The following is a 12,714-nucleotide window of genomic DNA, read 5'->3' on the forward strand; positions in this document are numbered from 1 at the left end:
ACTAATTATCCTTAGAGTAATGGGGCATTTTAATATTGAGAGCAAATAAGTGCCTGACTTTGACAAGATATCCTCTCTATTCTGTTTTGGTTATACACTCAGGTTTGAATGGATCTAAGCCCAAAATACCTTTCTGCACAAGACAAGTTGAGCACAGTGGTACTGACTTCCACCAGAAGAGCATCCTATGTTCCCAGAACTGGGATCATGGCTTCTCTGTGCTATGAAGGGCCTTGAAATCAAGTTTGGGTCTGAATTACATGAAATTTAGAAGCTTGTTTGCATCCAGCCTTTGCTTTGGGAGCCTACTTGGTCCATCTAAAGGTTTTCAAGGCCAAAAGGGAGAAGTAAGATGCTCTAGTCTATTGTCTTCTATTATATAGTTGAAAGTGTCTTCTGAGGAAAAGAATCTATTTCAGATGCCAGTCTTGTTTTAAACCCCATAAAAATCACTGGGGAAATAGTATTCCTTTTACACACACAGATTTTCCCTTATTTTTCCTGGAAGATGACAATTTGATTCTTTGGACCACTGATGTACAGGGGCTTCAGTTTTGCCTTGACTCCACCTACTTACACTTAACTGATACTCATCATAGCCATGACACAGAAGGTTTCTTCTCCGATGCATTTAACTTGCTGACTTCTTGGTCATGGCAAGGTCTGTTGCAAGGACAACTGTGTTGCATAGTGGGTCCCATTCTGCTGTTTTATCCACTCAAACAGAAAAGAGGTTGGAAATCATAAGGAGGAAATCCTCATTCCACCAGGGTTCAGGCATCAACGGGAGCTTTGATGTGAAACTTTGGGATTTCACCTCTGACACTCTCTGGTTTTCTGAGTAACTTGAGTTCAGTTCCTGTTTCTGGATGTATCATTTCATGAGCATGTGAAATGGTGTCCCAGTAGCCTGCAGGGATGGTGGTGCTCAGATAAGTGATACTCGTGGGGGTTTAGTATTTGGGGGATTAGTATTTGAAATACTTATCTGAAAGAACTGAAGTGTAGTTCACGATCATTTTTTAACAGGACTTAAAATAAGCCTTTGGTGGCTGCAGACATGGGATGCTGAGCATGCCCTGCTGATCCCCCAGCACAAGGACAGGATTCTGCCCCACAGGTTGATTTTGGTGTGTGTAATCTGGACACACACTGCCAAAAGCCATCCATCATCTCCTGCTGTGACCTTGTGCCACCTGTCCGTCCCGTGCAAGGCCAGCAATTAAAATGTAAGGTAATGAAGACAGTGAGACATGAAAGGGCTTTTCAGTAGCTGATCAAAGGAGCAGAGCACAGTATTTTCACAACCAGGACATTGAGACCAATAGGACTGGACATGTGATCAGGAAAGAAAGAAAAGCAAAGAGGATATTTTGAAATTAACCTAGAATTTTCCCTGTCGTTCCAGTGTGCTGCAGTGGGGGGTCATTCTCTCACGTGCTCTTACTATTTTTTTGGTGTGGAAAAATACCAAGTATTTACTTTCATCTTGTTACATGGGAAATAATCTTTGTGTGTATAAAAACAAAATGCTCTAGAAAATGTTACCACTGAAGACTGAATAGGGAAATTTGATTTCCAGTTCTAAAGCTTCATTGTGTAAGAAATGATTTAGGATTAAAGACTCAAGCTGAAATACTGGTGGGCTCTAAATTGGTGTCTAACCAGGCAAATATAGTCACATCAGGCCTGGCTCTCAGAGATACCAATGACCAGGACCTCTTGCTGAATTTTTGGTTTTTTTATTATTAATATTTTCTGTGTGTGTCTAAAAGGAGAACTTAGCCTCAGTCCCAGACAAGCACACTGGATGCCTGTGAGTGTTAGATGAGAGATATGGCAGAACATCTCTTTTTATAGCAGCAATTACACTTTCATGTCTTCAGAACTAGGGTTAAGTAAAGCCTTTTTTTTTTTTTTTTTTTTTGGCATTGCTTGAAAAGGGCTGTTTATAGAGACAGCAGTGAGGAACCTGCATTCTGAGCAGGGCTGTGTGTTTAGTGGTTCTGGCATGGGGACTCCTGCAATTCCCGGGGATGTGCAGGCTTTCTGGGCATGGAATTGGGCAGAAAAACCCAGACATAACCCAGAACAAGTAAGAAAACTCCTGTAACCCTCATAACCAGAAATAAATAGCAGAGGCATATGAAAGCCTCAGCATGGGAGGATGCCAGAAATGTAGCCAAGTGTCAGCATGTCCGTCTGCTTCCACTCTGAGCCCTCGTACGCCGTCTGTGTTGGTATGGAATCTCCAGTGGGATTAGCCATGTCCGTAAAGTGAAGTGTGTGTAATTGCAGGATGGATCTGGACCTGTCTCTGGGTATGTGGCAGAGAGGGAGGCAGCAGCTGACAGTGCACAGTGCATAAGGGAGCATATGAAACCTCAAGTCAACCAAGATTTGTACCTTCCTCCTTCAGTTCTAATGATATCAAGGAGATGATTTATGCTGTTTCGATTTGCTGAAGCCAGGTAGTAGGTCTTAATTCTAAATTTTTTGGTGCTTAAAAATGTAAAAAACTTACTTATTTGACTGAAATGAGTTTGATTTTTTTTTTTTGTGACCCGTTTTTTAACGGCCTCTCTTGCTGACAGCCAGCACTGAGCACATGTCTGTGCCCTGCTCCTCCACCGACCGCAGCCACTGCTCTGAGAGCAACTTTTCTTTTTCACAGATAGTAAGGAGTACAAAAACATCCTGGCAGGGAAGATGGGGCTTGGGGGCAATTTCTAGGAGCCACTGCTGTGACTTATTCAAAGTTTATGCTGAAGGACAATGCAATCTATTTAGGAAGTGCCTGCTGTGCTAAAATAAATTCTGGTGTATTCTTGCAGCATCAGAGAACAACAAATCCTGCTCCAAATATGCAGAACACCTAGAAAATGCTTCTGAGAGTAGGTGTTTTTAACTGTAGAAGTTTAATAATTTGTTCAACAACCAGATTTGTTGGTTCTAGGATTAAAACTCTAAAATGGCTTTCTAAATTCTGTTTTTTATGTTTGTTACTAACTAATAGTTAGAACAATTCACAGAATTTGAATCACAAACTTGCTTTTCTTTTGCTGTTTGAGCCTGTTAACTCCTGACCTTGCCCACTGTACAGTAGTGTCATTCATGCCTTCAGCCTAGCCATCTCCACAAATAGTAATTTAGCTCCAGGATGTCTCCACAAGACCAATTAATTTTAACCAACCCCAAGAAATAAAATTATTTTGGCCCCTAAGATTCTTCCCACTTACAAGTTTTTCTTTTGGACAACTTATTTTTCCAGTGCATCAAACTGAGCAGGTATTGAGTGATGTCTGAAAGTTTTGTTGGGGAACCCCTGCACTTGCACAGCTGGGCAGGACTGAGGGTCTGTCCGTGCTGAGCCTGCTGCAAATATGATGCCTCTCTCCAATGGAGTTGGGAAAAGCCCCCAGTCTCCTGATTTACAGACCTGTGGTTTGGCCATTTGACTGTGATTGTTTGTTGACACCAAAAAAATGTTATTTTAAGCAGGGATGACTTAACAGATGTGTCTCAGTGGAGTCAGTCCACCAACTGCTTGCACGCAGAGCTGTTTTAAAAATGTCCTGCTTTGGTTTTCTGAAGGTTCATCTCTCTTCTTGGGCTTCTGTTGGTTTTTCCTCTTGCTCAGTCTCTGGGAAACAGTTTATTTTCTGTCTTAGCCTAGTCATCCAGACTCCACTGACATGCCTTGTATCTGATTTGAACTCCTTTATGCAAAGGCAGATAAAATCACCTATTTTTACTCATCTCAGCCCAGCAGTTCTAGCACCAGTCTGGGGCAAGTCCCTGCAGTACAATAGGAAGGACCTGTGGCTAATGCACCGCTCAGGATGATCTTTTTGTTTAGTGGGGCTTTCTTATTGAATGAAACTCTGGAGTGGCAGAGTTTAAAATGACTGTAGGAGGCAGGTAGAGATTTTCAAGTAACATATTCCATGTCACTTTGCTAAACCTTCATTGATTAACTTTCATAAACCTTGACTGATGAACTTTCACAAATGTACTGCCAGTGCTTGATCTTCTGCTTGGGAGAAATCTCCACTTCCTTCTCTTTCTGCATCAAAATGTAGCATTAAGTTTGCTTTGCAGGCAATAAGGAACCACCTAGGAATGAAAAATAGGACTCCAGTCTGAAAGCCTATCCCTTTCTTGCTTTGGAGACAATGTGGAGTGGCATTTTAAAGGTGTTGATTCTTCTTAATAATCCCCATTAACAAGAAATCGCTTACTGCTGATACTGATCTAAACTGATGTCAGTGAGATGAATTAGGAGTAGGGGACTAGAGAGAGAGAGCCTTGTTGATCGGTTGTTTTCCTGCTGGGCTTCTCAGGAACACTGAAACTTTTCACTAATTCCCACCTGGACCGTATCTCCTCATTTTCTGACTCCAGAGAAGAACTTTGGATGTGAAAACTCCTTGAACTGAAGGAATAAAATTCTGGGCACAAAAGCACTTTAGGAACTGCATGGGTGTTATTTGGAAAAAACAATTACTTCAGTTCCTACAAAACTGGTAATGGCAAGGGATTTGATATCAGTCCCTTACAGCTGACAACTTGTTCCTGTACAAATTGTGTAAATTCCAAATAGTTTGTACAAACCTACCATGTGCAGTTTGTCTCAAGAAGACAAGTAGTGCTGAGCTGCACTTGCCCTGTTACCTTCAGGTGGAGTTGGGGCATTGAATTCTCTGAAAAAAGCTGTGCTGAAACAGAGAAATGAATGCCAGTGCCAGGCTGTGTAATCCCCAAAAAATCTGAGGAAAGAGAGAGATCAAATCCAAGTGCAAATCTTTATTAAAAGCTCTTTTCTATACCCCTTAGCGTGCCCCCAAACACTGAGAGGATCTCTGATTTCAGGTTCCCTGGGGAAATGCCAGTATCCTGCAGTTTCTTCTGGAATAACCTTTTCTAAGCACAGGCTTTTCATGTTGGTCTAGAGATGTGAATCACTTCAGGCTCAGACAGAGGAATGTGTCAGGTCTGATGCATTCAGTTTTTCTAAGCTGTTGAGAGGACTGGACTCAGAAGAACACATCACCGTGCTGTGGGGTTTGCCAACAGCCCTGGTGCCTTTGGAAATCCTGGGCAGACCCTGTACCCCCACCTGACCCTGTTGGCTGTTCTTGCTGCTGAGCTGCAGCTGAGGCAGACCTGGAGAACAGGAATAGTAGCAATGTGTGTCTGTGAGGACTGAGCCCGCCTTGGCCAAAATCAGTGTGCTGGGAGTTAATTCCTACTGTATCTCTCTTGCACTTCCCGTTAATCCAGCTATGGAAGGTCTTTAACCGTCGCTGCTGGTGCCCCTGCCAGAGCCGGGCTGCCTCGGCCTCAGCCAGCTGTGCTTGTGTCCTCTCCCTAAATCGTTTTCTGAACTGGCTCCAAGGCTCCAGCTGCTGTTCCAAGCCCTCATGTCTTATCCTGCCGTGCATCTGCTCGTGATGCAATTCCCCCGGGAGTAGGGAAGCATGGGGGGGGAGCGTGTGAGCAGCAGTGTGGGCAGGAGCTGTACGTTCATCCCCACTGAGAAGGAGCACAGGGCAGTCCTGAAAATCGGTCCCAAACCTGGTGCCCAGAACAGCCCCTGCAGAGCAGGAGAAGTCCTACTGGACACTCGGATTCCCTGATAGCTGTAGCTCTGAGATACCATGGGAGGAAAATAAACAGGCTTGAAGAAAATGAGGGGTCTGAGGAAGGGAAAGGATGCTGGGAATATGTGGAGAAGGGTGCTGTGCTGATGTGAAGAGTTACTTTTTCCTATGGCTTTTCCTGAAGCTTCATTACAGTCTATCTTGGTTGAACACTTAATGAAGGGTCCTACTCAGGGCCAGCTTCTGAATGTAGTGGTTCCAGTTTAATGCCTTCTGCCATGTTAACTCAGGACTTGTCCTGCCTTCTGAGGGTTCCCTGTGTGGTCTGATCGTGGCCAAGCTCCGCAGTGGCAGAATTCAACTGTCAGTGACACGGGGGGCATGGAGTGGGAGGGCAGCTTTGTTCCCATTTTACAGACCAGGCAAACTGAGGCACCAAACTGTCACTCCCTCCACATCATTCAACAACGGCAGAGTTTAAACCCAGCTTTCTCCTGCACCCTTCCATGTATTTTCTGTCTAACCTCTGCCTCTCTACCATCTGCTGAAGCCTGTGTGTCCTTCCAATGCGGGAAGATGACCGAAGTCATCATGCAGCCAGTGATACCAGCTTGGAGAGGTTTCAAATGAGGAGTAGCCTTTGCTTCTTCCTGGATTGCACAGCTGTGGGGCTGCCCTGTGTCCCTGCTTCAGGCTGGCAGACTCTGGTCCCCTTTGTTGTGACAGACCCCATGTCCCTGTGGCTCTCTGAGTTGAGTACCCCCAAGGCAGACCCTCCTTGGGAAGAGGCAGAAGGCCCCCCTTTGCCCAGCCCTGAGCCCCAGACAGGTGTCTACACTCCATGCTGCACTGGGGGCTTTGTGAGCAGCACTCAGGGCTCCTCGTCCATTTGCAGAGATAGGAAGGAGGTGGGAGCTCCTTATCCGTGCAATCCTACCTCGGGGTGTGTGTGAGGTTGGTCCCCTTGGGAGGGAGGGATAGAGGCTTCAGGCAGCTTCCATTCACCGGCAGCCTTTCATCCCATGTCCCAGGGCCACAGCCACCCTGTCTCCATCCCTGTTTACTGATGGGGCCGATATGGCCAAGGCAGGAGGGGTTGCAGGTTGTCCTAATCGCCTTGTCACCGGGCCGGACAGTCTCAGACACTCAGAGGATGTTGTGACTGCGCTGAATTACAATGTTTGTTGTTTCTCACTCCCAATAATTGACATTTGATAGCGACTACTGTAAAAGCGGCCGAGAGGCTGCGGCTGAGGGAGAGCAGAGACAGGAGCCAGGCTGTGGGGAGTCCCACTCGCTGCCCCCGGGCAGTTTGGGGGCAGGCGGGGGTCCTTTGCCCCTCTCCCTGTTCGGGGACGGGATGTGGAGGGGCTGCGGAAACCTCCTGCGGATGTGCTGGGGGCAGTTCCCTCTGGTTTATAACTTCAGGATATCGGTACCTCCCTGGCACTGATTTTCTGTGCAGGGGAGAAATCAGCCGCTCGGCACCGGAGTCTGGGAGCGAAAGGGTCACCAATGGGAGGGAACGGGACCCGTCCCTATCCCAGCCCGGAGCGGGGGACGGGACGCGGCCGGTGCAGAGCAATCCTGCCTGGGCCGTGAGCTCGAAAAGTGGCTTTAAAATTATTTTTGAAAAACTTTATAATACAAGCGCCGTTTCCAGGCCGCGCAAGGAACGCCAGGGACGCCAAGGTTCAGCCACTCTCTTTAATGACAACTCGCTGACCTCCGTCAGCGTGTACAGCAAAGGGTGACACGTAGGAAGGGGCGGACAGTGCATTTCCATACTAACTCACGTTTTAGTGCATTACCCTACGGGACCTGGCGGGCCGCAGTGTCCGTGTCCCTCATCCGGGGTGGGGTGGGGGGGTCTGTCCCCATCGTGTGCGGGTGGGAGCCGCTCCCGGCCCCGCTCCCGGCCCGCAGCCCAGCCCGGCGGCAGCAGCCTCGCACAGGGAGACCTGGGGGTGGAGAGATACTGAACTGGACGAGCAGCGGGAACCGTACGGGAAGTGCAAAAATTAAATGTGGATGTCAATAATAATTAGTATAGAGTAAAAGTTTTAAAAAAAAAAAAAAGAAGAAGAATAAGAAGAGAGAGAGTTGCTGGGCTTGGCTAGTTGTCGTTGGGAACAGGTCCAGCAAAATGACCGGCTGGTTTGTAGGAAGGAAGGAGGGGAATTACCAGGGTGAAGACCCAGGTGGAACGGGGAGCGAGAGGGGCCGGGCGCTGCGGGCACTGTCTCCTCCCCACCGGTGCTCGCCTGGCCCCGCACGGAGCGTGGCCACCGCACGAAATACCGAAGACCCCCCCCCGTAAATGGCCACCACTCCAGTGAACTCCGCCGGGATGCTACACTGAACCGTCCTCATCCCGCAGCCTGGAAATGTCCCGAGCCCGGCTCGCAGGCGCGGCCGGAGCCCCTCCATCCCTATGGCCGTGGTCCATGGAGGGAGCGGGCCGGGGGCGGGGGCGGCTCTACCAGGCTCGGATCCCGTGCAGTGTGGAGATCCCCGCGTTCCCCTGCGGGATGGGCGTCTGCGCCGAATTCAAGTCCCCTACGCTGAAGTTCATGAAGTTGTTGCCGGCCGCCGAGGGCTGCATGGGCTGCATGGAGGGGTAGTTGCAGTTGTAGTTGGCGTTGCAGGCGGGGCTGTTGTAGTTGGTGTACGCAGGGTAGGCGTTGTAGCTGTAGGGGTTAATGCTGACATTGTAGGGCGAACTGTAGGGGGAAGATTCCCCCAGGCAGGGCTTCCCATCGCGCACCAGCACCGGCACTGCTATCCGCCGGGGGGGAGGGATCCCCACCATTTCCAGGGTCTGATCCTGTCTCTGCCTTTTGCATTTATACCTTCGATTCTGGAACCAAATTTTCACTTGGGTGGAGGTGAGCTTTAGGACGTTCGCTAAATGGTCTCTCTCGGGGGCCGAGAGGTATTTCTGCTGCTTGAACCTTCTTTCCAGTTCGTAGACTTGGGCTTGAGAAAAGAGGACGCGAGGTTTCCTCCTTTTCCTCTGTCTGGGGCGCTCGGGATCTTCCAGGTCTCTTTTCTCCTGCTCCAGGCTCTTGTGCAGGGAACACAGCTCTGCAGCAAAATAAACGGGAGAAGGAAAAAGGGGGAGGAAAAAAATGTGCAAAAAGATATAAAGCAGTGTTCAATAAACAGCGTGCAACGTGAGCGAACCCTGGCTCTTCCCCGGCCCTTCCCTGGCTCCGTGTGTCTCAGCCCCGCAGGCCGCCGCGGTGACCCGCTCCTGCAGCAGTGGGACTGGCCCTGCCCCGCTTTTTAAGTACCTCTTCAACAAAGTTTCCGTCTTTTTTGTTTGTTTGAAAACAAGAATGCTCAGTGCACTGACTTGAGTCGCGACCGCCTGTGCCCCGGCCTGGATTTATCACGTAGCCTTTGTATTTATTGCGCTGGCTTTGTATCGAATCCCAGCCCGACCCACGGGCTCCAGTACACTCAGCCGAACGAATTAGAAATCCGATTTGTCACCTAATTTCTGTACAAACTCGAGACCTCGCGTATCCTCCTGCAGCTCTACCCGTCCCGTGGGGTGGGAGCTCGGCCCCGGCCCCACTCGGGGGGTTCTCCGGCCCGGGGTTACCGGGGCGCTCCCCGCGGTGGGTCTGTCCCGCTCCTGCACTGCAGCGCCCGGGAGGGGATGAAGATGCTCCCGCTCTCCGCGCTCTTTCTCCCCCGGCCTCTGAGGGTGGTAGCAGCCCTGCGCTGTCCCCTCTTCCCCCGCAGCCCTGGGGACACCTGGCCGAGCGCCCAAACCCGGCTGGGGGGGTCACCGTTCCCCTGCATTCCCTTTTTCTCCTCCCAAGGACCACCGGAGAGCCCCGGACAGCAGCACTTGGCTTTACCTTTCTTGTCCGCCTTTCCCTCCTTGGCCGAGTCCATCTCCACGTAGTTTTTCACGTAGTAGGAGCCGGGGAAGGCGGCGGCTGTTTTGGCGGGGGGCGGCACAGGCAGCTCCTCCCGCAGGTCGGGCAGGGCCGGCGGCTCAGAGCTGTAGGTCTCCTGCTTGAAGGTGGCCAGCATGCAGGAGGGCGAGGCCAGCGAGGAGAGCTCCATGGAGGCCAGGCCGCTCTGATGCTGTTCCAGGTTCAAAATATCCTTGACCGAGAAGGGTGTCGTTGTCACAGGGCTAGGAAACATTGCGGAGGAGAGCGGGGCAGCAGCCGGAACCCAGGGTCATGGAAAAGTAGTTGAGGAGCAGCCAACCTGGAGCAGTGGTGGAGCGTGGGCTCACGGAGGGGGCACATAGCATTCCTGCGAGTAGCCTTGACTTGTGCACTGGAGGCAGGTAGGACCAGACCATAAGGGAAGGGAAGGAGGGACTAGGCAGTTTTTGGGTGACTTTAGCTTTCTATTGGCCAACATTGCAGTGATGGTATGAGAGATGCAAAGTTCCATGTCACCTAATATAGTAATACATCTCAAAAACATCTCCGCTCATTTAAAGGGGCGGCACTGCATTTATCCAGCTTTTCTGCGCTGAGTTTTTTCATCCATTAAAAAAAAAAAAAAAGCGGAACGGCCTAATGTGTACAAAGGCACTATCTGACGCTATCTATCATACAGTCAGATTAAATAAACAGGCCGGGAGGAAGCCATCAACCAAATATGTGCTGATTTCATATTTTTTTCTAAGTGATGGAACGGAGGTTTCGTTTTTAGTGTTCTGCAATATCCGATCGCAGGAACTAGAGAGCGGGAGTTCACTGCTGTGTGAAGCGCGCTCAAGGGGAAATCCGCGCTTAGGGTTTATACAGATATTCTGAAGCAACACAACGCTCGCAAAATCTAGCTGATAGGAGAGAGATCCTGAACAGCCCCTGCCTGGCTTGGGAGAGGGAAATGCCGGTTGGGTTTTCCTCCTCTCTGTTTGTAAAGTTTTCAAACAAACAAACAAAAAAAACCCCCAAACCCCAAACAAACTACCACTGTCTGGGAAAAAAAAAAAAAAAAAAAAGAAAAATAAGCTAAAACAAGAGCGGGTTGAAGGTGTTGCAAAATATTGGAGGGGTAAGAGATGAGTAAGCCAAAGTAACCGGCCGCTGGGCTGCCGTCGGGAGGCAGGGCTGGCCCTGGTGCTAGCCGGGTCCCCGCAGCTCCGTGGGCACGGCTGCCCACGGGTCCCGAGTTCACGGGGCTGAGGTGGGTGCTCTCACTCGTTTGACTTGCATGGAGTGGCTGAAATAAACCCTAGCGGCAAAGCCGAAGGTTGAGAGGGGGCCTTACGGCGCTTTCTGGGCTCGGGGGTCGAGAAAGAAAATAAATTTTGAAGGACCTCCTCTAGCGCTCCAGCGCCCGACTGAGAGAGACACGGGATGGGCTCGGCCCGGGCGGTGGGAGCCGAGCGGAGAAACCCTGCAGGGATCCGATGAGTTTGGGGGTCCCTCGGCCGGGCCCTGCCCTGGGAGGCGGCGGAGTCGCAGTTGTGCAAATCCTTCCTCCGCCCGCAGGAAGGGACCCTCCGAGGCGGGTGGAAATGTGAGCACCTGCCCGAAGCTGCCCTGCCCGGGCTGCTCCCGAACGGACCCGCCGGTGTGCCCCCCGCAGCTGCCCCCCGAGATTTTTGTGTCTCGGCACCTTCGGGCTCGCTTTTGGGGAATTTAATTCAGGATGGTTTTGGGGGCGATGCTGTGACCCGCCCTACTCTCTGGGGATCGCTGGCCGGAGCAGCAGCAGCAACCCCGGCGCTCGCAGCCCCTCGCTGCAGACGCCTGCGGGTGTCCTGGGAGCAGTTTTTTGGCGAACCGGATCTTGCGATGACAGTCAGTGCGATCACTGTGAACGGGGAGGCCTGAAATATTGCTATTTAATGATGGGAGGAGGTGGCTAAGCGGCCATCTCGCTCTTCGCGGCTGCGCTTCCTGCAGGATTCCCTGGGACACAACTCGGAGGGAATGTTCCTCGGTTGCAGGAAAAGGGGTGAAGCGCCTGGGGAAGGTAGAGGCAGCCTCAGCAGCCCGGCTCAGGAGAGGGGCCTGCGGCGGGACTTTGCCGGCTGTCTGGGGCATCCCTTGCCCTCCGCATTGCCCGGCGGGTTTTCTAATCTCGTTGCCTCCTTTTTAATGCAAGCTAATGGGGGTAAGTTAGATAAATACTAAAATAGCGATGTGATCCCGATCCCTCCCAAACCCAGAGCCGCGGCCGCAGGTTCGCCCGCCTTGGTGACATCCACCTCCCGGCAGAAACGGCGTCCGGCGCTCCCTTCCTCCATCCCGGACCCCAAAGGCCCTTCCCAGGTCAGGCCGGGAGCTCGCACGGCAGTGCCTGCCCCGGCGGTTTCCCTCTGTCCGACCTGGCCCCCTGCGGGCCCGGGGCGCGTCCCGGCGGGGCGGGCACTGCCGGCCGACAGTCCGCGGTTCACCGAGAATTGACGGGCTCCCTCCAGCCCCCCAGTCACACGGCGGCTCCCGATCGATGTGGGCCCGGCTGCAGAGGGTGGAAGTGATTAATTGAACGATAAGCCGGAGCTATCATTTGGAATGTCATTAATGCGTCGGGGAGACATTCATTGGAGACAGACAGCGTTATCTCCGCTTTATCTTCAACAATGCATCACTTTTAATACTGCGGTTTAGAAACAAATGGGGGCTTTAGCCTTAGCCCTTCTCTTCGTGTTTATATTTTTGGAAGAATCACAACTAGTGGGAGTCCCGGGTTCGGCTCCCTGATAAATGAACATTAGCACTTTTTAGAACTACTGTATCAACAAAAAGAGCTGCAGGGCCGCAATAATTGGTGAAAAAGCAAACACTCCGCAAAGAGAGGCCAGGTCTGCTCTGTGTCCGGCTGATTGATGAATAAGTTACTGACATACAGCAGCTCACGGACTTTCCGGGTCGGGGCTCCGCACCCATTCCTCCCCCCTTTCCCACCCCTCTTTCTCCCGTTCCCGGTGCTCCCCAGCAGCCCGCTGAAGCCAGGCTCCGACTGTCCAGCGGAGTGGACAAAGGCGACCGGTTCACCCCGCTCTGCTCGCAGCCCTCAGGCGCCGCGCTCGGTCCCTGCCCGGCCCGGGGGGACCTTCCCGGGTGCCCCGGCTGAGTCGCGGGGCAGGGGTGGAGGGGAGGGACCCCCCGCACCTCGA

The 12,714-nt window shown here is 51.4% G+C and overlaps 1 protein-coding gene across 1 annotated transcript; it reads right to left on the bottom strand.

The window, feature by feature from the left end:
- Positions 1–8,068: 8,068 nt before the first annotated feature.
- Positions 8,069–9,843, bottom strand: NKX2-5 (NK2 homeobox 5). The gene is made up of 2 exons (XM_032703114.1): positions 9,476–9,843; positions 8,069–8,690 (listed from the first exon to the last, which is right to left on the bottom strand). The coding sequence occupies exons 1-2, from the start codon at positions 9,768–9,770 to the stop codon at positions 8,083–8,085; spliced, it is 903 nt and encodes a 300-aa protein (XP_032559005.1). The 5' UTR covers positions 9,771–9,843; the 3' UTR covers positions 8,069–8,082.
- Between the last annotated feature and the right edge of the window lie 2,871 nt (positions 9,844–12,714).

The sequence above is a fragment of the Chiroxiphia lanceolata genome, chromosome 15 (assembly GCF_009829145.1).
Source record: "Chiroxiphia lanceolata isolate bChiLan1 chromosome 15, bChiLan1.pri, whole genome shotgun sequence".
NCBI lineage: Eukaryota > Metazoa > Chordata > Aves > Passeriformes > Pipridae > Chiroxiphia > Chiroxiphia lanceolata.